General features: G+C 42.9%; 4 protein-coding genes across 4 annotated transcripts; 2 read left to right on the forward strand and 2 right to left on the reverse strand.

Annotated features, from left to right (window-relative positions):
• Positions 1-276: 276 nt before the first annotated feature.
• On the reverse strand, positions 277-9867 carry LOC135615790 (uncharacterized). The gene is made up of 20 exons (XM_065114756.1): positions 9750-9867; positions 9333-9583; positions 9163-9231; positions 8461-8665; positions 8239-8341; positions 6702-7580; positions 6450-6542; positions 6264-6345; positions 6097-6156; positions 5968-6020; positions 5671-5837; positions 5145-5322; positions 4958-5015; positions 4824-4880; positions 4474-4716; positions 2292-2350; positions 2109-2165; positions 1664-1757; positions 744-884; positions 277-603 (listed from the first exon to the last, which is right to left on the reverse strand). Exons 1-20 carry the CDS (start codon positions 9760-9762, stop codon positions 520-522), a joined length of 2946 nt encoding a protein of 981 aa, XP_064970828.1. The 5' UTR covers positions 9763-9867; the 3' UTR covers positions 277-519.
• Positions 9868-12444: 2577 nt separating this feature from the next.
• LOC135581547 (actin-depolymerizing factor 2) lies at positions 12445-13848 on the forward strand. The gene is made up of 3 exons (XM_065114759.1): positions 12445-12604; positions 13140-13405; positions 13495-13848. The coding sequence occupies exons 1-3, from the start codon at positions 12602-12604 to the stop codon at positions 13643-13645; spliced, it is 420 nt and encodes a 139-aa protein (XP_064970831.1). The 5' UTR covers positions 12445-12601; the 3' UTR covers positions 13646-13848.
• A 1566-nt stretch (positions 13849-15414) lies between these two features.
• On the forward strand, positions 15415-16382 carry LOC103989754 (histone H2B). The gene has a single exon (XM_009408704.3). It carries the CDS (start codon positions 15677-15679, stop codon positions 16145-16147), a length of 471 nt encoding a protein of 156 aa, XP_009406979.1. The 5' UTR covers positions 15415-15676; the 3' UTR covers positions 16148-16382.
• A 2740-nt stretch (positions 16383-19122) lies between these two features.
• On the reverse strand, positions 19123-22480 carry LOC135615791 (cation/H(+) antiporter 20-like). The gene is made up of 4 exons (XM_065114757.1): positions 22274-22480; positions 21166-22188; positions 19867-20775; positions 19123-19782 (listed from the first exon to the last, which is right to left on the reverse strand). The coding sequence occupies exons 1-4, from the start codon at positions 22451-22453 to the stop codon at positions 19279-19281; spliced, it is 2616 nt and encodes an 871-aa protein (XP_064970829.1). The 5' UTR covers positions 22454-22480; the 3' UTR covers positions 19123-19278.
• Between the last annotated feature and the right edge of the window lie 2690 nt (positions 22481-25170).

Genomic DNA, 25170 nt, shown 5'->3' on the forward strand with positions numbered 1-25170 from the left:
ATACTTTCAAACGTAGCCATAGCACATCGAGAGCTACATGGATGACGTCAAAGGAATGGTAGATGTCTTGCCAAGTTAAGGCATCAGTCACTCTAAATGTTTTGTTTGAGTATGTCAAATTAAGCTCAAATTAAACTCTAGCGTCTTATTAATGTTAACATAACACTATGGATGGGTGGGTGGTAGAGCTATTCAAGTTTTCCCTTCAAAACTTGCTGCTTCTATGTTTAGCTTCATATTCTGATGGAATGCAGACATGCAATATACCAATTTCTGATGAGAAAAAGCAATTGGATTGTCTTTCGATCAGCAATGTTAAAAACAAGTCAATCGTTTCTTTCAGAGATTTAACTAATAAATAAATGTATTGAATGTTGCATTAAGGTGAACTATAAAATATGAAAAATGCAAGTAAACAATCTCTCATCATATTGCACCACGCATGCATGGTTGGCTCACCCAGGTTTCGTTCGTTATCATGGCCGCTGCTTGTAAGAAAACCGAGATCACTTCCAATCGTCAAAAGGAACGAGGAACTGCCTTCTCCAGCATGGTTGTCGTTTCGAACATCACCAGTGGATAATCCTTTAGATGCGCCTGCAACTGTGTTAATACAAAGATTTCCACGTTACAATGTGTTGACGATCCATCCATCAATCCGAATAATCCCACTAAAACAATCTAAAACGATGGATCATCAAGATCTTTTTGGCACTTCCAGAGCAAAGAGAAGATGTGCTCACCCTTTCCTCTGCCATTTCTACGAACCCAAGCTTGTCCTTCCATAGAGACTGGACTTCCTTGCTGGCAGGAACTATCAGGTGATCGACTTCCAAATGATACAGTACTCGCTCAACTAGAGAAAATAGAACTCGAAAGTATCCCTGCTCCACATGTAAAAGGGGTTATGTTAACCACTATCATGAAAATATATGCTCAAACTCCTCAAAAAAGTTCATTTTATCACTCTCAATAGCCTCATGCGGAAGAATTATACTTCAGGATGACATAATTTAGTAATTGGTTTTGCCAGCCAAACGCTTACAGGTCACAAGAAGTAGCCAGGAATTTTGAACTACTAGTTAATGTCTCTAAAGTCCCACTACCGAAAGTGATAATTCAAATTTCATGGCTCCATAGTGAGACCAAACTCAAATCAAAATATTTAATGTTCCTGTGTTTTGAAGATCCAAGTTGTAATCAGTTTTTAGGAAGACTTGCATTTAGCTACTCCAAAAAAGGTTTTGGAGAAAAGGTGAATGATGCTTCAGTTCCCGTTGTTGGTTAGAAAGTTGCTAATAATAAGCTTCGGTCAGGTATCATTTACAAAATATTTAGCTTTGTCTCTAACAATAGGCCTCTAAGAGAATCCATATTTCTTGTTAATAATTAATTCATACAGTAATATGTTCTTGGAGACGACTCAGTTATTGGTCATCCACTCTTTTGTATTACAAGGGACCTTTCTAATAAATCTGAAAAAAAATTCAATTCAACATCTTTTAGATAAAACTATTTAAGTCCAACAAGCTATTTTCTCCTGTTTGTCCCTTAATGAAGGATATAATTTCTAGCAGAAACAAGCTTAAACATTTGCAAGACCTTTGGGCAGATCTCTAGCTTCAACTGAGCCAAAGTTTAAATGCAGGATATAATTTCTCACCTTTCCGCGGTATTTTTCATGGGTGACTACCAATGGAAGTTCTGCAACATTCCGACCGAATACCCTAAAAAGACCAGCTGATATGATGACTGACCTGAAATTTACCAAAAGTAATGATTAATTGCTGACCAAAGCTTTGGTGGTAACAAACATGAAGTAAGACTAAGACCATTATAAGAAAAAGGCAATTGCCGGTAGGTATTCTCTGCAACCAAAGTTCAATAACTACACAAATATAAGAAAAAGTTCAATAACTACACAAATATAAGAAAAAGTTCAACCATTATAAGAAAAAGGCAATTGCCGGTTTTCAGGTAGATTTTGCAGCAGAGCAGGCAATTTCACAGAATGAGAGTCAAAAACCAAAGTTCAATAACTACACAAATATAAAAAGGTAAAGTCAAAGATAAAAGAAAGAGATTATTAGATGAGCAAGGTATATTACTTTACAGTTATGATTGTACAATATACTCCTCCAAGCAGTTTGCCTGCCACATCTTCACTGCAAAAACTCAAGCATATTTACATCAAATGATCAAATACCCCAGAGCGAAGAGTATACATAATAAAACAGTAACTAAATGGGTGATACACATGACATCAAAGAATAGAGAGAGCAAGAACTCACGCGTGAACCATAGCAGATAGTAAGTCCTGGCCTCCTTCAACTATAGGATCAAATGCTTCCTGTTGTCAAAGAACTGATCAAATTGAAAAGTTGCTAAAACCCAAATATTGCCTGCATGTCATACTAAAGCATATATATGTATGCATGCATGCTAACTGTTAAATCCAACTACCAAATACTAGCAAGGAAACTCAATTTACTATATTATGGAAAGAAAGAAACCAAATTGGTCTAGATGTCTTCCTGATGGCCAATATGTTGACATGAAATTCTGGAAACCAATTTCTCTTTCGTGTGACTAAGATTTCAGTCTTTCAATATAACTCACGGGCTTACAAATGTATGGATATAGGAGTTCATAAAATTTGGTTTCTTAAACTTCTTACAGAAGGGCTCTTGAACTCCTTGGTATTTGGATTGGTGAGATTTCAAGGAGTTGGTTTTCTCAGGGTCGTCATTCTTCTTTTTCACCAACCTTATCCTTAATCTCATAGTTGACTTTGAATTTAATCCTGTGTTCTACAATTTTATGGGCAATAAATGACTCAGGTGAAAGTATGTCACCTTAAGTTTTAGCCCTTTGGCAAAATCAGTTCATAATGGAATATGTCTATCTAGTAGCAGGACATTCAATACTGTCCAACAAACACTACATTTCTGAAAAATAAGATGGTTTCCTATCCACTGTCATATAGTGAATAACAATGTAGCAGAAGTGAAACAATTTTGGTGCTCTCTGAATTGTTGTCAGCTTCCACATCATACCATTTCTTGCCACTCTTTCGGGGAGATGGCATAAAAGATCACAATGATGGCAAAGAGTATAAGTATCTCAGGGTCTTAACAGAGCTCTCCAGTCTCATAACTACATATTTTCTTACACCACAGGTTGGTGTTAAGGTTTGCTTTAAATACCAAATAAATTAAAACAGAAGTTCTATTGATATATCTATGTTGTATTTCATCGTATAGTTTGAGATTTTTATAATCTGTGTGCCCACATCTGAGCCTTAATCCATGTTCCATAACATGTCAGGACGGAGAATTGTCAGTTCTTGCTACCCGTACATGCAATAAAAGATTGTAGAACATAACACAACCAACACAAAAGAAAAATGTTAAGCAAGATAGAGCAACTTCCAAGGAAAATCAATCTAAACATTACCATAGGAAGACTTTTACCCAGGTTCAAGTTAATTTAATCCAAGTTTGAGTCCTATATGTGCCATGCTCAGATCCATCATGGTTGAGTATTAATACCAGGTGCTATTCAGCTTCCAAAAAATTATAAGCAAGTTAAGTTTACATCATGGTACATCCAAACATGAATGCTATGGTGTCTGTACTACTATGAACAGTAACCCCATGTAGGTTTCTTTTATTAGAGGCCCCATATTAATACCAATACAAGAAAGATACATTTCTGACTAGACACTTTTTTGTTTGTAATTCTTCGGTAATCAGATCAGTGTAACTTTGTGGCCAACAAGCTGCTTTAGAAAACAGGCTGTCAGCTAGCTATTAGAAGATATTGTTATATGTTCGATTTTAGCTAAACAAATTATGTTGTGTCACTGGCCAGTGGCCAAGTATCCAGATTTCCTGTTTTCTCTCTTCTATTCATGAAAATAGTGATTTTGTTCACTGAGACCGTGGATGACTTCTTTTGAGACAAATAAACTGGTTGAATTTCTTTCTGTTGGAAGCAACTTGTCCCTATAATTCTCTATTGTTGAACCTAAAATCCTCGGTTTTATATTCATTAATGTTATTTGCCTTATATTGAGAGATAAACCAGTGGTTTCTTATAACAAATTGGCAAATTCTTCATGACAAAAGCTACTAAGGGATGTACAAATAATCAAACAATTTCTACCTACCGATTTCAAGAACCAGGCATGTTTTAAGATAAAATTAAATTTCTTCATCTGACAGAGCAAAAGTACAATTTCGTTCCTATAATTCTCCATTGTCTACCCCAAAATCCTCAGTCTTAGATACACTACTGTTGTTTGACTTATATTGAGAGATAAACCAGTGGCTTCTTATCCCAAATTCTTCGCGGCAAAAGCTACTAAGGGATGTACAAAGAAACAAACAATCTCTATCTACCGATTTCAAGAAAGCATGTTTTCAGATAAAACTGAATTTTTTTATCCAACAAAGCAAAGATACAACTTACATGAAAAAGTCCAATGATCTTATGAAACAGCAAATCATCTCTCACATATTTTCCACTTAAAATCTGCCAATGGATATCAGCTTCTCTGTCATCAGCAAATTCTCCAAGTGAACTGTTTCTCTTGAGCATACTCAATAGCCAGTAAGGCACAAAATTTTCTCCATTATTGACTAATTTTCGCAAAGAAGCATGGATTACATCACAATCTTCACAGCAAAACCAATTGCACTCCATTGGGACTTCCTGTAGCAAAGATTATTCAAAAGAATGTCCGTGCAACCCACCAAACTTCAATTCTCATGTTACGTCAACAAAATCACTGAAATAGCCAAAAATAAGTCTGCCTTCACCTTTAGATCACAAACTCCATGATACTTTAAGCAACCAATATGGTATTCTCTTTCACACTAGAAGAAGCAGTCATCAGATATTGGTATGAGCAATAATGTCAAAATAAGGAAAAGAAGAAAAACACATGACATACTTGCGCACAGAATATAATTGTTTTTGCATCAAAAACATTGAGAATGAAGGAGCTATCCCTGCATGTCACATGTTAAGAAAAAAATTAGAGTCTTACCAGTAATATTGCACAAGGTGCACAAGTCTCCACCTTGTTGTATGAAAGCAGAAATATTGTCAAGAAAGTCAATCTAGATGAAGATGCATACTTGCAGAGGGTGCAACAAAGAAGTTGATCTGTTTCAGCCTTAAGTATAAGTCTTGACCGAAGCTTATATGATCTGATAGCACCTGAAGATGGAATTGCAGAACCAGATCTAACTCTGAGATCCATGCAACAGGAACAGTACCATCCACTATCAGGAACACTCTGTAGTTCCAAGCAAACTGTACATTTGTTGCAAGATAATGGTTTACAAATAAGCATGCAACAGATAGTGGCATCAAAGCTGCAGGATATTTCATCATTCCTTCACAAGTATTAAGCTCTTACAATCATTCTACTAAAATGATCTAAACATTCCAACAATAAGTTTTAATTTGTATGAGATTACATTACATAAAGGACAGAAAATGATTGTTGAAACCAGCATGGACTGAACAAATAAGCAGATTTGATTAGAATGAAAATTACATTATAGAGAATGTTCAAAATTTTAGCCATGGTTTATAGTAATTTATACAATTAATTGATATGAATGGCATAGATTTCTCAGAAAACCTCTTTAAATTCACCTGTGTGAAAGGACTTAGTGCAACCATCACAGCTGACCAGTTCTCCACCAGTTCCACAAATTGTGCATGACATCTCACTGCAGCTCGAAGTCAAGTTCCGACTATTAAACAGAGCAATCGATAATTCATGCAGTGTTATCCCGTCAGAAGTATATATATGGCGGTAGCTGCATAGATACAGAAATTATATTAGGCCATGTAATTTAGATTTATTAGGCCAAATAATTTGGATTTTTTACTTTGTCTTTCAGTAAGTAATAAACCAAAATAGAGGAAAGAAATTCAGACTTTACTCACGGTTGGCGCCTTTTATGGAATCCAGCATGAACTTCAAACTGTGAAGGGCTCATCTGATTACAAAATATGACATTAGGATGTTTCATTCAATCGGCAAGCTTCAGCATGATACAACATGGACAAATTTACCTCTACATTGCAGCAATCACATATTAAACCATTTCGAAATTTATAACCTGTTTTTATTTTCTGCAAAGGAAAAGACCTTTTATGATTGCAGAAGGATGATCATCTCCAACAAGTCAATTAGCTCACCAAGTAACACATAAGCACACACAAAAACACAAAAGGACTACCTCTCCCTTTACACAGTAAGCCAATTTAGATCCATTTGGAAGACCATTTTCCTTGAAAATCAATTGGTGCAAACTGCAATCCCTAAACAAAAAAAAAGGGAAAAAAAAAAACTTGTAACATGAAGAAAGCCATAATTGATGAGCAATGCTGGAAGCATATTCACTCTATCAGAGTAAATCACAAACCTTTGCTTTGAACCACCTTGGGCTGTAACATTAAGTTTCAGCTGGTTGCCATTGGAATTTGACAAATAAGGTAAATCTGGCAATGTCAACATCCTAAATAGTGCAAACAGAATACAAGTATTAAGAAAAAAAAAAGCAAGTGTTTACATATCCAATTTCAAATTATTAAAAGTTGCACGTCAATGAGTTTTCTAAAAGCTCAGTAAAATGAAGTGATGATGAGCTATGAATTACAATAACATTTATATAGACCTTTTTGCCAACCGTGATTGATCATCCAAGATGCATAAGCTCTGTAACTGTTTAATACATGCATCATGTTCTGGGAGATCTGAATCTTTGCAAAGACTTGAAGATAAACCTGAGAAAAGATGAGCGCTTTCTTGAACAGCAGGCACTGATGAGCCAGGTTCTGTAAAGATAGTTGGAGTTGGATCAATATCATTTTCATTTGCTGGACCTGATGAGCTTTGATTCAAAGTGATCTCTGAAACTACATCAGTAGGTTGCGTTAATGAGAGCAGCTCATCCATGACTGGATCTGGATAATTTTGATCTTCTAAACCTGAATTTGAGGAGCAAACATTTGAAGCAACATTTGATGCCAGATGTGCACTTGCTTCTATAACTGTCTGAAAGGAACTAGTTTCCATGGTCATAATAGGATCTGATCCAAACTCATATTCAGCTGGCCTTAAAAAAATAGATTCCACAGTGAATCTTGGGGTTGTATGAGAAATTTCTTTAGCAAGCCCTAAGGGACTAGTCTTCATAGGAAGAACCGAATTAATGATGCCAACCATACCTAGCTGTGGGTAGATGGAATTTTCGTTAAGACTTGAAGCTACATGAGTAATTCCATTGCTGGGTGGCACTGGAAAGCTAGGCTTCATGCAAACATTTGGTGTTAGATCACCACTGTTTTCTGTAGATCCTAGTGATCTAAAATTGCTGATAAAATTTGAACCTATATGAGCATTGTCTTCTACAGTTGACCACAAGTATTTGGAACTTGGAGTGACACTTGAAACTAGTGAATGGCAGTATTCTTCCAGTGGTCTTGAAGAGCTCGACTTCATAGTGACATCCCGAGCTGAATTCGTGCCACTTCTTACAGCTACCCCGAACAAGCTGCTCAAAAATTTAATCAGAACAATTTAAAGAACATAGGACAAAACAAACACTCAAGCATCAAATAAATCAAGAAAGTTCCATAAATTAAGTATATTGCAAACATGTTGCAGACGACACTCAAGTGTGAAAGCTATATTGCTTAAGTAGAAGCATTTCAGATTTCCTCTTTTTTGCAGTTCTCATTATTCAAAGGATCCACTAGAGGATGCTGCCACTGGTTAAGTAACTTAATTTGAACATCACAAAGAACAACTAATTATTTTGCTTAATATGACCAACATAGAATTCTCAAGGCGAGTAGTAGTTAACCATATTTCAGGCAACAATTCACTGTATATTTATTGTTTGGATATTGTCAAACTTCCACATGGATTTTGTAACAATCTCTATTTTACACCGAGTTCTTAAGACAAATTAAATTGATTGATGTTCTTTTCATGTAGTGTTTAGGGTCAAACCTGACCTGATATAAAATGCTAAACACAGAAAAGTCACATATTCAAATGGATAGGATAAAGGGGGGTCCATTTCTAGGAAAAGACACATTATTAGTTGAATTTAACTTAATTATATATTTTCATAGCAGTATCTTTCGCATTTTAAATGAATTACTCTTTTGATAAACAATTACCAGTGAGTTATGATGGAAACTCACCCTTGAACTGAGTGATCTGCAGTACGAGTTTCCAGATGATTAAGTTGGGTCTCATCCACATCTTTGTTTGTTTCCTTCTGATTTATATTCACTTGAAATGATGCTGAAAACAAAGTGCACAAGTCTTAAGACCAAGAAACAAATGAGAAAATTAAACTCATGTATCTATAATAGAGATTAACCAACAAGAGGAATCAGGAAAAGTTTGAAGAAATATTTAACCTTTCCAATTCTCAAAATGCTCCTTATTGGGTTGAATTTGAAACTCTTTTTCTATCACTTTATCAAGTGAACCAAGCTTGATATGTCTATTCTTCAGATTTCTCACAAGCTTATATATACTTATCCCATTGTCCAAAAATATGTGATCATTTTGGTTTTTTGAAGTCACCCCAGCATGCTTCTCAAATTCAAGAGCAGAAAGTACCTAAATTTTAGTGTCATGTCTCAGAAAACAAAAGAATCACACACTTCACAATCTGTAAGTCTTTACAAGCTTCTAAGCAACTACTAAAAATTAATTGGGGGCGGTATTCTGGCAGTTGGGTCAGTGAATGCTCCATTTGTAATGTCAGATGATATCTAAATAATAAAGTTGGATATTTGAGAAATATAAGTTGTAAAATTGTACAATAAAGATACAGAACTGTGTTGTAGTCCAGTCACAAATGCAAAATACTATATATTGACAATATTTTCAGCTGGTTGTGTCTACAGAGGTCAACTGGCTGCTGAAAATGGTGTCTAAACTTACGGACTGCCTAAATGCCCAGGTTTAATGCAGTGAAGATGGAAGGAAGCAGGTATTCATTCACAGGAGATTATGTGGCCAAATAGGTGGCTTTTTAAATCTATATATAATAAGATTATCAGAGTCAGCCGATAGTTTCTGATGAAAAGAATGAAAAAAATGCAGCAACTAACTTTGTTATAGTTACATGAGGAACAACCACACCGATACCCAGCAAAGCTTATAATTCCATGAATCTTTCCCTGCAAAAATGGCCAACTATTTTTGTGAAAAACAGAGCAGAAGATTGCAATAGAAGGGATAATATATCTTCTCTTCAGATGATAACAGCATCATATCTGACCTCATCCTTCTTGTATGTCACAGATAATCCATCTAGGACTCCAGTAGAAAGCAAACCTTTGACATCTGAAATGTAGGCGCTAGGTGTATGCTTTGAAATTTTTGTTTGCTGATTGCCGTTAGCCATGAAATAGGATCTCTCCTTCCTTTCTATATGCGCTCTAGATCGTATCACATCATGGTCCTTTGGATCTGCACGATCTGAAATTAACTCAGAAGAAGATTTGACTCCTCGTTTCTTGCTGGGAAAACCTAGATCACGGCAGCCAAGTGGGGAGCCATTCTTCAGGCCTCTTAAACTTGTTTATCAAAGTAGTGTAAGCGTAAAATTGGTAATATACCGAATTAAATGCAGAAGTAATATTTTATGTCAGGATTGAAATAAATAATTAGATCTGATTTACGATACTAACTTTACCTTTTGATGCCATCTGAATAAAGATCTCTGTTTGATCTATAAGACACCGTCTTTAGATCCAAGATCACTACAATCTGCAAAGGGAAAACTATATCATTTCTTCTTTCTTCCTATTTATTCACAGGATCACCTAGATTGATGATTAGGAAAAAGAACGAAATACTGTAATCCATCTCTTGTATTGTCTTTAGTCTCTAGAGTTCTTGTCGGCGAGAGTAGAGGGTCTAGGATAAGTAATTAGGACAGTCCCTCAAGTTATCTCTTAAGAAATCAGAATTAGCTAAAATATTTAATCAGAATCCAATTAGTTATATTATAGATATCTTATTCAATTATAAAGGGCCACAAAATCTAATATTCTTCCACTTGACATATTAATTGATAAGAAAATAAAATTTATTTAAAATTTTTTTTACCTAATTGGATTTCAAAGAATTTTGAAAAGCATTTTATACATGACCATAAATTTTAAAACAAGCCAATAAGTCTAATAAATATAATAATACTATATTAAGTCCAACTATCAATGTGAGTTATAACGGTTGTATATCATCAATGTCATACTCTCTTCTATGTACCACAACATTATTAGTCTTTCCCGATATAGTATATAATAATTTCTGTAATTTGTCTTGTCAAGATAATCATGTTATTATATTCAATTATAATATACATAAACATAAATGTAAGTGGGATAACAGAAACAAATAACTTTAATTAAATAATAAAAATATCAATAATAACATCCATTAAACATGCATTACAATATGGGATCCAATGGATTAAGAAAAGAAAGTCCTTTTCCTTTTTCCTTATTTATGATATGTTTTTATAACTTGAATGGGAGGAATGATATCATTGGAAAAAAAGATAATTTATGATTCTTATCGTAAATGGAGAGAAGGATGACTTAGGTTATATACAACGATTGCATGTTGATTATGATAAATTCTCTATCATGAACCACTCAACATTCATATCGAGACCACAAGTCAAAGCTATTGCATGAGAAGAAATGAAGAAAAATGAGATGTAATCATGTTTGGGTTTATCTTTGGAGTGATGAGTTGCAAGAGTGAGATCCTCTCTTAGATTTGATTTATATTTGAATATTGATAGAGCTATTATTATTATCTTTTTATCAATTAGAAGAAGTGGTTCAGTTAGATCCAAAATCGATGGAACGAGAACTTTTGATATTAAATTTAGTAAAGTTGAAACAATCGATTCTGAAACCATATGATTTGGTCGAAATTTCTATCCAGTATTCCTGTGATGGGCGATCAATACTTCCAACTAATGGTGATGGCTAAACATGTGAACATCACATCATGCCTTCCTAATTCACATTCTAAATCACAAAAGTATGAGCCAACAAATTTGAACTTTATTGTTCATTACTTACCAAAGACACGATCTTTTGACTCCAATAATATAATGAATATATTTTAACATCAATTATACTATGTCGTTAGCTATCACGAAGAAACTGATGTGAAAGATATAAGGTTCAGATCATCCCCTCCATGATCGATAATGGGATAGTGACCTATTGATTATCGTAGATCACCACATGAGAGGTAGTACGGGTCGATCGTCGAGGGGCGGTGCCCCCCATGTGATTGAGCCTACTTGCACCCTTCCTTGGTCGGCTCCTATAAGCGATAGCCCATAAGAAGTCGCTCGAGTCAGTCTTATCGAATTTATGGTGCCTCCCATGCGATCGAGCTGACCAGTACCCTCTCTTGGTTGGCCCCTACAAGCAATAGCCCATGAGAAGCCACTTGAGTCAGTCTTGTCGGATGTTTTGATTGATAGATGATGACTCCTCTGTTGTCCTCTATTGGTATCACGGGCTATACGAGTTGAAAGTTCACCTGAATGCCTCATAGAAAGATGCACGGGCTAATCTCTATCAGTCGCACTCGTGATCCCCCTCTACTAATTTTTCAAGTATAAAAATCAATCATTGATGTCTGAACGAGAATCTGACTTTGAACCTTATATTGTTTTAACCCTACGTAGCTAATTTAAGCGTTCAAGAGATTGAGTTGAAAAATTCTTTTAACCCGATTCCCCAGAAGACCGAAACCGCTACAGTTAACTCCTACCCAACGCCAACGACTCGTACTCAACGCCAACGACCCTCTAACAGCGTACCAATTTTCGATCTAGGACATTAAGATGTTAACACAGCATTAAATATCCAATGCGTGAGAAGATAGTACGGGAAGCATTTTAATATATTTGTTATGATCATCATAACACAAGTGATCATGATGTCTGAGTTGGGTATATCGGTGGAATTTACTCACTAAAGATAGATATCTACAAGCGTAGTCGTGTGACTGCCTATGATGTGTGCAGGGAGGGCTTCTACAAAATTATAAGTGTGCCAAGGATCCATGTGTAAAATTGCGTGAGGAATTCAATTCACCCAAAGGAAACGCCGTTAACTCCGCGTCGTTGCTCGGTGTCGCCGTGGCTTCTTTTTAGTGGACGCACGTTGCTCTTTAGGGGAAAGCCGGTGACGACCGTCCGTTGCGCCGTTACTTTTGACATCAAGTCATCCCTTGTCCTACTCGCAGCACCTACTCGTGTGCTTATTGATAGGAATCTTTGGGCCCCAGGAGACCTCTTGGTCGTACGCGACGCGGGTACCGTTTGCAGCCGGTGGGTCTAGAGTTTCTGTCACAAGTAGTCCTCGGCACAATAAGCAAGGCCCAGAGCGAGACGGTTCTCATCCCTTTTGGGTTTGTGCTCTCCGCGAACCTCTGTTCTCAGACCACCCGTTTCTCTCTCCCTAGATTTTCTCCACCGATCTCTTCGCTGCAATCGCCGCCCCCTTAAGAATGGTATGTGATTCCTCCTGTTCTCGCTGCTCTGACGCCAGTTGTAGTAGATCCGTGTTCTATGATCATTTTAATGTAGCATTCTTGTTTCCATATTGTCCGATCTATGATCGACCGACTCGATTTCGCTTGGATGTGTTTCTGCTGTGATTTTGTACGGTCTTGTGCTTGCGGCGGTTTATGGATGGATCTGAGCGGATTATAATCGGTTTACGTTGTTGTCCATCTTTTATGCTGTTATCATTTAATTTCTGCGGTGATCCTTTGGAGCAAGTGATGGATCGATATAATTTATGGATGGATTTCGTGCTGTATTTTTTTTTCTTCGCTTCGTGGAAGGGTGCCCTGGTTGTTCTTAGGTGGGATTCATCATTTTTTTGGTGCAGATTTTTTTGGTAATTTATTTTCATCATATTTCAATCAAATTCACCAAAAAAAAAAGGCCTGATACAAATATATTTGCTTCGGCCTAATCTACCAATTTTACTTCCTGATGGTATTAATTTATGCGTGCGAATTTCAACACCGTCTAGCACAGGCAAACGCGGCATCTGGAATGGCAGTCAACGACGACTGCAAGCTTAAATTCTTGGAATTGAAGGCGAAAAGAACTTACCGTTTCGTAATATTCAAGATCGACGAGAAGCAGAAGGAGGTCGTTGTGGAGAAGGTCGGCGAGCCCTCCTCGAGCTATGAGGATTTTGCTGCCAGCCTCCCTACCGATGAATGCAGATATGCTATATATGACTTTGATTTTGTGACTGAAGAGAACTTGCAAAAGAGTAAGATCTTTTTTATTGCATGGTAAGTTTTCTTTTGCATTTAAATGAAGAACTAGGCCTAATGTACTCGAGGCATTAACCTACCTCATATTTCACCTTCCTCATGTGAAGGTCCCCTGACTCCTCAAGAGTGAGAAGCAAGATGCTTTATGCAAGCTCCAAGGACAGATTCAAGAGGGAGTTGGATGGTATCCAGGTCGAACTGCAAGCAACTGATCCTACGGAGATGGGCCTCGATGTCTTTAGAAGCCGTGCAAATTGAGCATCTCCTGATAATTCAGAGGAAGTGTACCTCCTGCAAGCTAGTTGATCATAATGTTTATAGTTCCAAACATGGTGAATTCACTAGATACCATCTGGTCTTCTTTGCCTCCTTTATGCATCTTTCAATTTGGTACATCTTGCTGAACTGTTTCCTGGTCAGACCTATGACATAAGTTTCTACATGCAGCCTGATTTTTACAAGCTGATCGTATTTGTGGTTCTGCTGGTTTGACAGCATTCAAGCTTGTCTCGATAATTTTCTGTGGAAGCTCAAGTCAATTTATGCCCCCTTTTTGCTGATTCCACATCGATTCTTGTGTTTTCCCGTATTGATTTTTCTGACGTTCTTCCAAGTATCTTTTGCATTGTTTCATTTACTAGACTATGTAGAAGATGCTTTTATTCTAGTGGATTTTCCTGCACTTGCTTGAAAATTTGTATGAAATTGAAACATTAAATGACATGTTAATGGTATTATTAAGATAGATGTCTATGTTTTTGATAGGTAGGCTTTAAACTGTTTAACTCAGTTAAAGAATGATTTCATTCTGACAGCCATTTGAGGTTTATGTTTTCTTCTTTCTATGGTATTGGTAGTTTTGATCGAAAGAGGGGTATCAAGTTGCAGATTTGCCAAATGCAATCGGTAGCATAGGTAATCATGTCCTTTAATTAGCATGAGCGTTAGATTGTTGGAGAACATAATGGATTTGGTGCTGATTCAGTAAAACATAACCATTAATGTGTCATTCAGGCTAGGCTTTTGCATTTGATTACCCATCTTGTAAGGGAAGTTAGAAAGTCCATTGCTCTTTGGTGACATTGGATGGTGGAGTTGCCTAACCAGCCTTGTGAAATGGATATGCTAAAAAAGTTAATTGAATATGATCAAAGCCCTGCCAGGAAGAATCTGTCTAAATAATGAGAAGGCGCTGATCATGATGCATCAAGTAGTGCAAGTGAAATGAGAGTGTTGTTTATGACCTAAATCAAAATATGAACTCGTGAAGCACTTGATATTGGATTGGCGCATCCAAGGGACGGATGTCATTTCCAGTCAGATGTCCTGATTCTTATCTGATATAGGGTTGGATCGAGGATAAGATCATTTCTAAGTGATTCGTGGAGAATTCCTGTTCTTTCTCTTCTTTTTGGCCTGGTTGAGTAATGTGTGGTGGACACTCTGAGGTGATCTTCAGATGGTCTCTCCTCTCGTTCTATGTTCGCCATTACCCAGCTACATCTTTGCCAAAACATTCCTCGGTACCGACCACACCACCGCAAGTGAAGGAATTCCATAGGCAACGCGATATGGCTTTAAAATTCTTTCCCTTGTGACCAGCAGACATTCTCAGTGTCTTAACATAATCTCCAGTATAGCTTTATATAAAAAAATATTTTTTCCTGATGAAAATTTCTAGTAGATTATAAAAAATACCATATAGTCAGTAAGAAATAGTTGGCTCTTATAAGCATTTAAATTACTTCATATAAGAAATAGTTGGCTTGTACATGTTAGTGATAAATGGAGTCATAAGCACGTCAAGCATATAATTTTTTGTTTTTATTCGTGGCGTGTTACGTTGTTAGAAAATACGGTAAAAAATAATTTCACTACAAAAATCCTTTTATTCGAAATAAAAAAGGTGTCGAGCAGCGGTGGGATGTGGCTGCTAAGTGACAGGATTCGAGCCCATCTCACTAGCGTGATTTCCCCGCGCACTACTCCTACCACCGACCCATCGGCCACGTCGTCCATCCGGACCGAAACCATCATCCAATAACAAGCCTCCACGCTCTCACCGAACCTCTCCCTCAACCATTATCAGCCGTCCATCACGCTACGTACAAACGACGCGATCTCTTCCACGTCATCTATCCGGAACCACTACATGATGCCCAATCGAAACCCAGAGACTTTCTCTTTAAATGCCGATGGTCAGGTTCCTCGAACCACATCCCCTTCTTCCTGCCTCTCCGAAGTCTTCCCTCGCCTCTCTCATCCCTCTGCTGCCCGATCGCGATCCCGATGGCGCCCAAAGCTGAGAAGAAGCCGGCGGAGAAGAAGCCTGCTGCTGCTGAGAAGCCGGCCGAGGAAAAGGAGAAGAAGTCCGTGGCCGAGAAGGCTCCGGCGGAGAAGAAGCCAAAGGCCGGGAAGCGCCTCCCCTCCAAGGACGGCGCTGCCTCTGCCGGCGACAAGAAGAAGAAGAAGATGAAGAAGGGGACCGAGACCTACAAGATCTACATCTTTAAGGTGCTCAAGCAGGTCCACCCGGACATCGGCATCTCCAGCAAGGCCATGTCCATTATGAACTCCTTCATCAACGACATCTTTGAGAAGCTCGCTCAGGAGGCCTCTCGTCTCGCCCGCTACAACAAGAAGCCCACCATCACCTCTCGCGAGATCCAGACCTCCGTCCGACTCGTCCTCCCCGGTGAGCTTGCCAAGCACGCGGTCTCTGAGGGCACCAAGGCTGTCACTAAGTTTACCAGCTCTTGAACGGTTATCGACTCGGTCTTGACTGGATCTTGGCAGATCTGGGAACCTGGGGTTTCATCTTGAACCTTGCTGCTTTTAATTTAGCCTTTTATTCTGGTGGAAGACGGTTGCTGTTATGTAATATACTAATTTCTGCTGGTGGAAAAATGGCAACTAGATTGTCTTTCAATTAGCAGTGTTCGTTGGCTCTTGTTTTGATGTTTGATAATGGATAGATTATGCATATTTCCGCTGCCGTTTAGCAGAAACTTTGTCTGGATTTAAGCATTGTAAGTTTGTTCGTGTTTGTGAAATTTTGTGGTGGTCTACTTGATAGTTAACTATTTTCATGTGGTAGAAGGATGATAACTTGTCATGCGCATGCAACTGATTTGAGATGTCAGATTGAAGATGTTCCCCTGTTGGACCGTCTTAGTTTACATCGAACATGGTTGAGGTTTTGTTTTGATGGATGTTGGAAGTTCTTTATTGTTCATATGCAGTAGCTAATTATTGTAGTCTTGCATTGATTATACCCTCTTGTTCATGTATAAATATGTGGATTTTGATTCTCTTTTGCTATCTCTTTTTTGCACCTGAATTTGTTTCTCTTTTTAGTTTGTGTAAGTCATCAACGTACCTTTTGTCTGATGAACTGTGTATATGTATCTTCTTTTTGTATATGCTATGCCTAATTGCTTCATGCAGTATGTTGATTACCATATTGGTGAGGATCCTGATGACATTTGTATATGGGCCTCCATTTATTAGCAGGATGTTTTATAAGTATCTCCTCAAGTTAAAGGAGGTTCGTTATTCTTTTATATTCGAGTCAGCAAATTAATATTGCTTTACAGAGGCAACATAATGACAATACTTCGTTCTGATTTATATGATGCCTACTAATTAATGGTGCCTACTATCTGCCTTATGTGCTATACTGATTAACTTGCATAGAAATTTACTTCATATATAAATGTAATGTTTCCTTGGTGATGTGTGTAAGCTCAGCATTTGGCTGGCAATATGTGCAAATTACTTTTAGTTCCAGCTGGTTTGGCTTTGGAGTTGAATCGTATGATAATGCATCTATGGTGAATATTTGAATAGTATAAACTCCCTTCATCATATTCCTTGTGAATTTATTCTGATCTACTATTCTACTCACTTTTGGATTCTCCTTTTGAAGGGCGAAAATGTTATGTTGCTTGTTATTTGTTTTATCTGCTATAGCTTTTATATATATTCTTGCATTAGGGTTAATTTTGTCAACCGATTGGTTTGCATATCATTCCAATCTTTAAGCGATTTTATTCATCATGACCATTTTACATATGAATAGTCCAAGTGAACTTGATTTCCGGTAGTATGAAAACTTTGTTTGAAGGATCCAGTATTAGGATCATATGCCATCTGATTTATAGAATTTCTTATTGCAATATGTTTCTTGGTATGTTGATAAGTGTGCAGTAGCCTTTTTCATTCCAGGTTTCTGAGTTTTAATGAAGGTATGTTTTAAATTAATCGAGTTATTTAATGTTCGACTCTACTAGTTTAAGCTTGATTATTAGCACTAATTTCAAATAGCCATTTGAAGGATCTGATGATGATATTGGGTTTGGCATACTGTGTCGCATGTTAGGTGGTTTGTGATCATGGTATTTGATCGGCAGCTCATGTTGGTGTTTTTGATTGGTGATTTATTTACTTGTTACATTGTATTTATTGTGCGTCGATTATTGGAATTCTTAGTAATGTGGAACATGTTCGGTTGCATTTGGATTTTGTTGTCTTTTAAATTAGGTTTTGGAGAATGTCCAACATAACATGTTATATTATTTTCAGGCTCATACTCATATCATTTACAACAGATATTTGAACTTTGTTTACCGCATCGTTTCTTTACATGGCATGATTATTCGTGAATGTTAAATTTGCAGTCACAGAGCATATTGGGGATTCCAAATGCTTCGCATCTGATTGCTCCTCCTTTGATGCAATGCTTTCTCTCAGCATAAGGCAGTTCGTGCGGTGCAGTCGGATGGTTGAGAATATGGAGATGGATCCATATTATTGTTTGGATCCTTTTTTATTTCCAACTTTACAGTTGCTAACTATTATTTAAAGCTTGGGAGGCATTTGTCTCACAGTGGTCATCGAGGTTAATTCGTCAATGCTATTTTGCTGCTTCCCCGGTATCTGAAGGTTCCTCCGGAATCAGCATCACACACAATCAAAATTGGATATATGTACATGTATACAGCATTCCTTTTTCCAGTGGATAAAAAGATTTAGTGGTAGTTTATAGCAAGATTTAACGTATCATATATTGATTATGACATATTCAGTACCACTCACATGGTAGCCGTTGGTGACCACGATAGTGCTAACAAAAGAGCTTCATACTGACATGATGTAACATCTAGGATTCGAACGGGTGACCACATGCTTTCGCACTGTATAAGTCGATGTCCAACATTGTAGAGTCGTTCCAGAAAGCTTGGAACATTGTCACGGCATAGGTCCGTACATGTTGGTGTCGAACATCGTAGAGTCGTTCCGGAGAACTCGGAACGACGCCATACGATGTAGATTCATACAGGTCGATTAGCACTTATTCGCAAAGTACAAGTTAGTTGCTCGAGAAGTCGATAATTATTAACGGATCGTGTATGGTCGATCCTCCCTTCGCAGGTATAAAAGTCAATCCCTTGATCAATGCTAGGGGAAGAACTTTGAGCATTCAACTTCCTTTTACTTCACTCGACACTAACTTAAGCTTCGGAGTGGTTGAGTCGAAAAACTTTCCTCCCGACCTTGACCTACGATCAGGAGCCTAGCAACGAAGAAACAAGCCACTTGCCAAGAGAGAAAACCGTACTTGAGAGACGAGGCTCAAACCCAATCCGACTTGCCACTCGCTTACACCATTCGAGTATTTGTGTGGGCAACCTCACGCATCTAGGATTGGATCGAGTCGTATTGACACATCGATCACGGCGTAAAGATTCACCAAAAGTCGTTACGATATATATCAAGCTATACCGAATATATCGATATATGCTACACTAAGATATATCGATGTATCTCCCTTACCGATTCTTTGTCATATAGATTGATATGAATGTTTTCATGTGCTAAGCGCCAATTCTCTATTTAGCTGGGTGTATCCAGTTAGTCGGGTGTATCGGAGGTGTCGACGAGGCCAGCATGTCGCCGACGGGCCCCAACTCCGGATGCTCTGCTGGCTGTTCGGCGATTTCCGCCACCATCGACGTCGGGAAGGGTGTATCATAGGTGTCGACGATATCCACCACCGCGGATTCAGCGTCGACAACCACGGACACCGGAGTCTCCTCGGAATGGAGCATGTCGTGCTGCTGGATCACCAGCACCGATGAGGCGATTCCGTGGCTCGACGAGGCCAGCATGTCGCCGACGGGCCCCAACTCCGGATGCTCTGCTGGCTGTTCGGCGATTTCCGCCACCATCGACGTCGGGAACCGCCCCTTCCCCACCACCACCAGCTCGAACTCCCCGCTCTTCCCAATCTTCAGGACTGCCTCTATCACGTTCCCTGCCGGCCTTTTCTCGTACCTCGCTGTCCCCCCCTCCGTCTTTTTCCGGAATGCTGCCACGGCCGCCTCGTCCATTTCCTGCAACGGCAAAGATTAATTCCTCGACGAATCCGTAGTTCGCGCGTACGTAAAGATGGAATCCGATCCATGAAGAAGGCTAACCTTTTCTCGCTGGCGGTCCATGACGGCGGTGGAGAAGGTGTAGCTCTCGTCGGCGTTCTTCAGTGGCGACGGCCTGAGAGTGACGCTGGGCCGCTCCACGTCGCCCTTCTTCTCGGGCACGAATCTCACTGCGGTGACCCGCACGCCAGGGTGCTGCGCCATCCTCCCGGCGAGCGCCAACGCCTCCCGGTCGTCGGGCCCGCCGAAGAAGACGACGCAGATCTCGCGCGCGACCTCGGCCGACCCCACCTGTCTTCCGCCGCTGAAGCCCCGGTCCACGAGTACGGCAACGGAGCAAGGGGCCTCCCTCATGACCCTCTGGTTGACAGCTCGCCGAGCGGGCCCGGCATTCTCCACGGCGCCGTCGCGGCGGTGCTGGTGCTTGTGGAAAGGGACGATGAGGAGGGAGACGCGCTTCTGCTCAGCGACGTCGCGGACGTCCTCGTGCATGGCGGCCATGGAGGAGACGGTGGTCGTGGAGCGGACGTGGACGCGGCCGAGCTGGCCGTAAGCGTCGAAGGCGAGGGCGACCTGGTCCCGGGCCTCCCGGCGGAGGCGGAATGTGAGGCCACTGCGGCGGGCCATGACGATGGAGGAGGGGCGGTCGGTAAGCTCGACGAGGTTTAGCACGTAAAGCTTGAGAGGGCACCGGTTGGTGTCGGCGCCACGAATGGTGTCGAGGAGGCTGATGAGGGAGGGGGCGTCACGGGGGCCGTGGACGCAAGCAAGCACACGGAGCTCCTTGGGATAGGGGACGGAGGAGGAGGCGGAGCGGTGAAGCTTGCGATGTTCATGGGTGTAGCGTCCGGCGCGGGCGGGCTTGTAGATGGCCATGACGCTGGGGGTAGTGATGAAGGTAGTGAAGAGCGCCATCAGAACCATGATGGCGAAAACTTCATCGTTGAGCACCTGCACGCGCCACAGCGTTCTCCATCTGTTAGATTTCATCCCAAGATGGGACAACAGAGAACTACAGTGATTGGAAATATGCGATCCGATAGGTGTTCGATTCCGTGCAGCCGAAGTATATATATATTTATATATACACAGCTGTTTTTAAATAAAATGATTTTTTTTTTAATTTTCAAAAACCTATCTTTCTGGAGACAAAAAAAAGTCAGTCAAACTACAGCGTGTAATTTTCTCAAACGCCGAGTGGGTGTTGTGTGAACCACGGCGTTGCCTTTTCAACCGTTGCTAACATCACGAAAACATGGTTTTCCCCTCCCGTCATTGTAACCCGACGACTACAGCAGAAAGGGAAAAACCAGACGTGAAGGAACAGGGAAGTTTGCGCACCTTTCTTTCTCTGCCGATGTTGAGAACGATGAGCTCGACCAGGCCCTTGGTGTTCATGAGCACCCCCATCGTAATCGCCTCCCTCGCTTCCATTCTGCACGCCATGGCAGCCACGAATGTCCCAACTATTTTCCCCACGCACGCGGTGCATATCACCAGAGCTAGAATGCCCCACGATGTTGCGTCTTTGATGCTTGCCACGTTCGTCTTCAGCCCGCTTGATGCGAAGTACAGCGGCAGCAGCAGCACCGACACGAAGTCCTCGATCCTCTCCGTTAGTCTCCTGGCGAAGTCGCCCTCCTTTGGCACCGTGAGGCCGAAGATGAACGCCCCGAAGATGGAGTGGATGCCGATGAAGTCCGTGAAGAATCCTGACACGAGAACTCCGGCGAGAGTGAGGGCGACCCAAACCTCGCTCTCCCCTCCTCCGCTCTCGGTCCTTCTCGCCGCCCACGCCATCGCGGGCCTCACTACCACCATCTGTATGGACACGAACACGAGGCCGGTGAGGAGGACCCAGATTGACACCATCGGACTCCGGTGGCTCCCGCTGCTGCTGCTGCCCGAGATGGCGACGGCTAGAGCGAGGAGGACCCACGCGGCGAGGTCGTTGAAGGCCGCGGCCGCCATGGCGGTCTCCCCGAGCTGGGTGTTGAGCAGCCTGAGCTCGGCGAGGATACGCGCGAGGACGGGGAAAGCCGTGATAGACAGCGCAACACCCATGAAGACGAGGAAGGCGCCATACCCGGCCTCGTCGGCGCCGGAAACGACATGGCGGAGGACGAAGGCTATGCCGACGCCGCAGGCGAAGGGGAGCGAGATGCCGGCGGCGGCGATGGAGAAGGCGCGACGGCCGCTGCTGCGGATAGAGTGGAGGTCGAGCTCGAGCCCGACCAAGAAGAGGAAGAATAGGAGGCCGATGCTCGCCACGGTCTCGAGGATGGGCTCGCTCCACGCGGGGAAGACATTGTGCAAGTACGTCTTGTTGCGGCCGAGGGCTGAAGGGCCCAGCAGAATCCCACCCTGCCATAACATCCAGCTCAAGAACGTCAAGGGATCCCTGCAATCGCCGTGTGTGAGAGATTCATATGCAGAGTTGGACACTTACGATGATTTCGGCTATGACTTTGGGCTGCCGCAAGGGTTTGAGGAGGAAGGAGAGGGAGCGGCTGACGAGGAGGACGATGGTGGTCTGGACTATGAGCAGAGGGAAGGCGAAGTGGAGGGGGTTGTCGCCCTGCCACACTCCGTTCGACGACGTCTTGATGGCAGTAATATTGACCGCCATCGCACAGAGTATTAACGACAGGAGGAGTGCTCTATTTATAGCCAGGCGAGAGGATAAAATAATTTATTTTATTTTTCTCACATCATATGCTACACTTTTGCGGGAAACAACTGTATGCCGTGGCCTCGGGGCTGTCGCGGCTTGGTTCAGGTCCGAATGCGGGGGGATCTCGCGCGGCGTTCCTCGGGACAGCCGGGGTGGCCGATTGCAATGGTCCGGGCGGGACGTTGCGTGTGGAGCGAAGCCTCCTCGCGGCGCCGGGAAGGTGCGACCTCGCTTTTGTTCCTGCACACAGGCCGGGTCGGAAGCTCGGCCCGACCCCTCCGACGATCAAGTCAGATGATGTGGAAGGGACTTTTTCTGGTCAAGAAGTGTCCTCCCCCTTCGTTTAGAACTCGGGGGTATTTATAGGGTAGTTTAGCGTTACCTGATGTGTATGCTTGCGGGAGGTAGGATTGTACCTCTGATGGCGTCTGACACTACTACTGACGTTGTGTGGAGAACCGAACTGTCGCAGGGTATGGGCGAGGGTCGGTCGTCGTCCTCCTCTGCCTCGGTCAAGCGCGCGGGGTCTGAAGTCGTTGCCTGAGAGCAGATGACGTCAGCGCGTGTCGAGTCAGCGTTATTGCCCTCCTCCTTGGGCAGAGTGGCGCTCAGGTGAGGCCGACGTCGTGACACGTCATGCCGCCATTATTACCCCTATCATATTCCCCCCCCCCGGAAGAAGCTATGCGTCGGTTATTGCAATTGGGGGGAGTCCGAGGCATGGCTTCGTCCCCTGGTGCTGCAGTAGTCTCAGGCGGCATGAGGTCGAGCTCGTCTTGTGCGGGCGGGAGCATAGAGCCGAGGAGCATGACGCAGGCGGGCTGGCCGCGTGGGTGTGGTCTCGGGCGTTATGCGGTCGAGGAGCACGACGCAGGCGGGCTGGCCACGCTGGCGTGGTCTCGGGCATTATGCGGCCGAGGAGCACGACGCAGGCGGACAGACCGCGCAGGCGTGGTCGCGAGGGTCATGCGGCCGAGTAGCACGATGCAGGCGGACGGACCGCGCAGGCGTGGTCGCGAGGGTCATGCGGCCGAGTAGCACGACGCAGGTGGGCTGGCCGCACTGGTGTCTCGGGAACATGGGACCAAGGAGGACGACGCAGGCGGGCCGGCCGCGCAGGTGTGTCTCGGGAACATGGGGCCAAGGAGCACGACGCAGGCGAGCTGGCCACGCAGGCGTGGTCTCGGGCATTATGCAGCCGAGGAGCATGACGCGGGCGGACAGACCGCGCAGGCGTGGTCGCGAGGGTCATGCGGCCTAGTAGCATGACGCAAGCGGACGGGACGCGTTGGTGTGGCCTCGGGCGACATGCAGCCGAGGAGGTGGCCTCGGGCGACATGCAGGCGAGGAGATGGCCTCGGGCATTATGCGACCGAGGAGCACGACGCAGGCGGGCTGGCCGCGCTGGTGGTCTCGGGCATTATGCGGCCGAGGAGCACGACGCAGGCGGACTGGACGCGCTGGCGTGGCCTCGGGCGACATGCAACTGAGGAGGTGGCCTCGGGCAACATGCAGCCGAGGAGATGGCCTCGGGCATTATGCGGCCGAGGAGCACGACGCAGGCGGGCTGGCCGCACTGGTGGTCTCGGGCATTATGCGGTCGAGAAGCACGACGCAGGCGGGCTGGTCGCGCTGGTGTGGTCTCGGGCGACATGCAGCCGAGGAGATGGCCTCAGGCAACATGCAGCCGAGGAACAACTTTGTTCTGTCCAGCGATTGATCGTTCAACCGTGCGCGGGCGCGGGCGGCCAGGTTGCTTTTTTCCTAGGGAAGGTCAAGGGGCCGCCCCTTTTGGGAGTCGCCGGCTTTCGAGGGTGATATGATTAGAGCCTCCGTACTTTGCACCGCGCTGTAGTTAGCTACCACGTCAGGCTGCATTTATGGCGAAGTGACGTTTTCGTCTTCGCAGCGCACTTCGGGAGAGGAAGGGTTGCCGTTTTGGCGGGATGCGACCTGTTTATAAGTAGCGTGGGGCAAGCCCCTTGAGGGTCTCCTTATCTATTCAGACTCCGCCGCTTCGGACTCCACGGTTTCGTTTGCGTCGATCGTTCTCCTCTTCTCACTAAAGGTCAGTAAAGATGGTGTCTTCTTCCTCCTTCTCTTCATCCTCTTCTTCGGCTAGAGCCAGAAAAATGGTGGTAGTGTCGAATCCAAGTTCGTCATCCGATGAAAAAGCGGCCCGGGCACTCGAAGCCCTGATGTGGCCACACGACCACGACTCAACTGTGAGCGAGTCATTGCTTAGTCGCCTTCGGGATCTCTATAGCATCCCGGAGGAGTTTGTTCTCCTGGCTCCTGAACCGGGCCAACGATCGTACGACCCAATTTCGAGGGGTTTCGCCCTCACCATTGATGCTTTTGAGGCCGGGCTACGCCTCCCCCTGCACCCCCTCATAACCTCTTGTATTTCACGGTGGCGTATCTCACCGTCTCAGATGGCGCCCAACTCCTGGCGCTACATCATGGCGTTCCTGGGGGAATGTCACTATGCCAATATCACCCCGACCCTGTCCCTCTTTCTTTCCTACTTTCGCCTTTCCAAGGGGTCGAGGGACTACTATCTGTTCGCCCGAGCGGGCTTTCGAGTTAGCGGGGCTCCCTCCAGTAATAAGGGGTGGAAGGAGCGTTTCTTTTTCGTCAGCCGCTCAGAGGACTGGGGGTTCGGGGTCCGG

This window comes from Musa acuminata, chromosome BXJ2-6, assembly GCF_036884655.1.
Source record: "Musa acuminata AAA Group cultivar baxijiao chromosome BXJ2-6, Cavendish_Baxijiao_AAA, whole genome shotgun sequence".
Lineage (NCBI taxonomy): Eukaryota > Viridiplantae > Streptophyta > Magnoliopsida > Zingiberales > Musaceae > Musa > Musa acuminata.